At 42.0% G+C, this 4159-nt stretch overlaps 1 protein-coding gene across 1 annotated transcript in view; it reads left to right on the forward strand.

Annotated features, from left to right (window-relative positions):
* rspo4 (R-spondin 4) overlaps positions 1-3805 on the forward strand; it is a 41851-nt gene extending 38046 nt beyond the window's left edge. Inside the window, exon 5 of the mRNA XM_032512665.1 lies at positions 1808-3805. Within this exon, the coding sequence (XP_032368556.1) occupies positions 1808-2013 (206 nt within the window). The 3' untranslated portion in view covers positions 2014-3805. The remainder of the gene's footprint in view (positions 1-1807) is intronic.
* Positions 3806-4159: the final 354 nt, after the last annotated feature.

The following is a 4159-nucleotide window of genomic DNA, read 5'->3' on the forward strand; positions in this document are numbered from 1 at the left end:
TTTTTAAAAGTAACTTGTCCAACACCGGGCACCAACAACCATGCCACATTCAAAGTCCCTTAGGCAAGGCAGCTTCCTCTCTACAGCACATTTCAGCAACACGGCGATTCAAAAAACATCAAAGAGCAGTTCAAAATATAAAATCAGCTAAAATACAGTAAGACGTGAAATTAGAGCTGGGCGAGATAGAGTAGGTCGCGGGTTCGACTCCGACCTGCGGCCCTTTGCTGCATGTCACCCCCCCTCTCTCTTCCCTTTCATGTCTTCATCTGTCCTGTGGAAAGGCCTAAAAATAATCTTCAAAAAGAAATATACACTACATCCCAATATTTTTCACCATATACATCAAGGCTGATACTGCGGCAATATTGTAGGGTTGACTATTGGATTAACACTTGAAATTTTTGATAAATTATCAAATAATATAATGTGGATATAATGACTAAATGGGAAAAGGCAAATAATAAAACAGATACAACAGTCTGGTAAGATCAGAAAAAGACTACACTTACATTAAATTGCAATTTCCAAAATCTAAGAAATCTTTATCTAGCCTCATATTGATGTAGATATGATATTGATATATTGCCCAGCCCTTTGTTAAATACAAAGTGACAGTTCAGTGTAAAACTGAACTTAAAGAAAGCCTCAAACCGAAAAGTCTTCAGCCTTGATTTAAAAGAAGTGAGCGTTGCAGTTTTCCAGATACGTGAGGACTAAAAACCCCATCACCTGTCTGAGTGTACAGCGTGTGGCCGTTGCGTGCAATATGTCGCCAGTGCTTCACAATTATTAATAACACAGTGCTGGGTCAACATGTCTCCCTCTGTCGGGCTTAACCATTGAGGAATGATGGTGAAGGAGGGCGACAGCGGCATCGCTGGGCTTGATCAGCAGGAGCACTCGACGTCAGGCTGGTTAGGAATGATAAAACCAAGAATGCAGCGTAACCAGGGACAGATGTGGGACGGGCAAAAGCATAACTAAATAAACTGCAGACTGAAAGAAAAACAGTTGTGCTATTCACTGTTTCAACCAGTGGTGGAATGGAACTAAGTACATTTACTCAAGTACTGCACTTAAGTACACATCTGAGGTACTTGTACTTTACTTGAGTCTTGTCTTTTCACGCCACGTTCTGCTTCTACTCCGCTACATTTCAGAGAGAAATCTCCTACTTTTTACTCCACTACAGCTTTAGTTACTTAACAGATAAAGATTTTAGCACCCAATACACACTGTTTATAAAATCTGATGTTTTATTATAAATTAAACTACCTGACAATATCCAGGCCTACAGGTCCAGCTGAGATGATTAGCTGAGTAATCACTTATTAATTAACAGAACTGTTTGGATCATTTCCAGTTTCTATGATGATTTTTCTGCTATATGAGTGCTTTTACTTTTAATACATTTTTTAAAGATACATACATTACATACAAACATTTTCAATGCAGGACTTTTACTTAAAAGAAAGTATTTTTAAGTGTGGTATTGGTACTTTAACTTAGGTAAAGGTTATGAATATACTAGTGGTTTTAAACATATTATACAGAGTATTTCCCGCTGTTCCTTAAAGTCCTATGGACATTCTGGGGCGTGACCAAGTCTCATAGTTAGGGCTCGTTGAGACCCCCCCCCCCCCCCCCCCCCCGTTTTCAGAGGCGGTTTCAAACAGAGATTATCAGAGGCCAGAGGGGTCGATGGGACCCTGAGGTTGTATTTATGTCCTGCTTACCCACCAAACTGTCGTTATTCCACTGTGACTGTGCGTCACCCCTTTAATGTTTCCTTTTCATCCGTCAGAAAGAAGAGCTAATAAAAAAGGAGGATCGGGAAGGAAGAAGGAGAGAAGACAACAGCTGCTCGCCAACGACGACGTCGGCCACTCGCCAAACGGAACGGCAGGCGGCGCCAGCGAGCACGAGTGTCCCTGGAGCGAGGAGACGGACGCACAGCTCAGCGCCACCCCCGACACCTGCTGGAACACGACGTCAGCGGGGGCTCTGTGACCTGGGAGCACGCCGGTGGTTCTGAACAACCTTTATTAACACGCACTGCCTTTCCCCACAAGCTTGTTTACTGGAAAAATGAACAAATAACTCGATAATACGACAAAGAAATTCTTAGGCTATGTACACACGTGGCTGACTAGGGCGCTTTTGTAGTAAAATTTAAAAAAACATTAGCTGGCCGCATTTTGGTTCCAAAAAGCAGCCGAGTGTCTTTTGTGGCTATAACAGCTGCTGTTACTGTGTCTCTGAGACTATAACTAACGTTAGATATGGATATAGAAAAAGCAAAGCGGTGGAGCGAGCTAGAGAAAGAACAGAGAAAGAGAGAGAGAGAGAGAGCGAAAGAAGTGCTAACGTTAGATAAAACAAAGCAGAGAAGCAAGCTAAAGAAAGAACAGAGAGAGAGAGAGAGAGAGAGAGAGAGAGAGAGAGAGATGCTAACGTTTGATAAAACAAAGTGGTGGAGCGAGCTAGACAAGGAACAGAGAGAGAGAGATGCTAACGTTAGATAAAACACTAAGTTCTCAACGTAAAACAGGTGCCGGCAGCTTAAAACCAGGATGTGTATGTAGGGTTTCTATCACGTCCCCCAAGTGGGCCCCCCCGATAGAGACACTGCTCCATGGCTTCAATAGTGGCCCCCAAACTCCAGAGAAACCTTGACCTCAAACTAAGTGTTCATGTTAATCCACCGTGATGCATGTGGATGTGCCGGCTGACCAGTAGTTATCTGTCTGGGAATTTGGGGGGGTGGAGCTTCTGAAGGGGGGTGGGGGCTGTCATTGTTTAGCAGTTGAGTTCAAATATGAACAATCATACTGCACCTTAAAACTCTTCAATACGTCCTCAGTCCGCCTCTGAGACACGTGGGTTTGCTTCAGTACGTTAGATCATTAGGTGCAGTATTTATCTAATTCAAAAATAATGATTCAATTAAAGGATGGAGAATTAATTACGTATGCCTGAGCAGAATTTGACACGCAGTGAGACAACCCCCCCGACCCTGATTGGTGCGTCTGAACAGGCTGTGGGCGGAGCTAGAGGAGCCGACCTGCTTCATGTAGTTCTTCTGGAACATGGGGTCGGTTTCAGCAGATATGACAGGAGTTAGTGTTCTAGTTTTAGAAGAGTTAACTACTGCACCTTTAAGATGATCGGCTCCTGATGTGCAGTCAGGAACCGTTGGGGAATGTGTCCCCTTGGTTCCGAGACCTGCTGGGTCCTGGGAGGCGTTTCCAAATCAGAGGGGGGGGGGAAATGAGGCCAAATCCCAACCTCACCACTTAGTAACGCTAAATACAGACAAGCTGGTCAGTAGACTTCTGATTCATCTCAATAAAAGTGTCACTTTTGTTTTTGAGGTAAAATGCTGGAAATGCAGACAACATTGTTGCATATTGTTTTCACAAATATTTGTTGTATTTGTAAAAAAGGAATTCTTGCACAGTTAGAAGTGTTTAGCAGGAAGTTCATCTTCACACTTTGCCTTTACAATCACATTTCAAGTATTTAGTTGACATGTTTGTGACAATATAGACGGAGAAAATATATGCATTAAATGTTGTAATCATAAACTCGCCAGCCTTATATTCAGCCCGCCTTTTCCGATGTTGCACAACTACAGCTACAGGAACCAGTAGCAAGACTGAAGACGTGGGGAGTCCTTCTTTTTCTCCGGTCCGTTCATTGGCTAGCTTCTGTCTGTTGTATATTTATCAATATTTCTATGACTAAATGGGATTTTATTCCATAACCTGAATGTGTGTTCCAATAAATGTATATTTTGATGCTGCAGACATCCACCTTCTGTAAATGTGACTACGCTGCAGGTGGCTTGGGAAAGCATTTTGACAGACAGATATCACCATAAAAAAACGTACATACATTAGGTCAATGATTCTTCATATTAAGTTTTCTGATATTGTATGTTTAAATATGCAAGTTATGCATTATCTTATTAAATATGCACTAGTTTCCAGAAGAGAAATGTGAACATGGGATAAAGGTTGTTTCATTTTGTTGACTTATTAGTGTCAACGGTTTTAACAGATGGGACTTTGGATATCTCTTTCCATCAAGCCATAAATCAGAAAATACTGTCAACAGCAAATCAATCGTCACCTCGTTTGTTGGAAAGAAACTT

The sequence above is a fragment of the Etheostoma spectabile genome, chromosome 4 (genome assembly GCF_008692095.1).
Source record: "Etheostoma spectabile isolate EspeVRDwgs_2016 chromosome 4, UIUC_Espe_1.0, whole genome shotgun sequence".
Taxonomy (NCBI): Eukaryota; Metazoa; Chordata; class Actinopteri; order Perciformes; family Percidae; genus Etheostoma; species Etheostoma spectabile.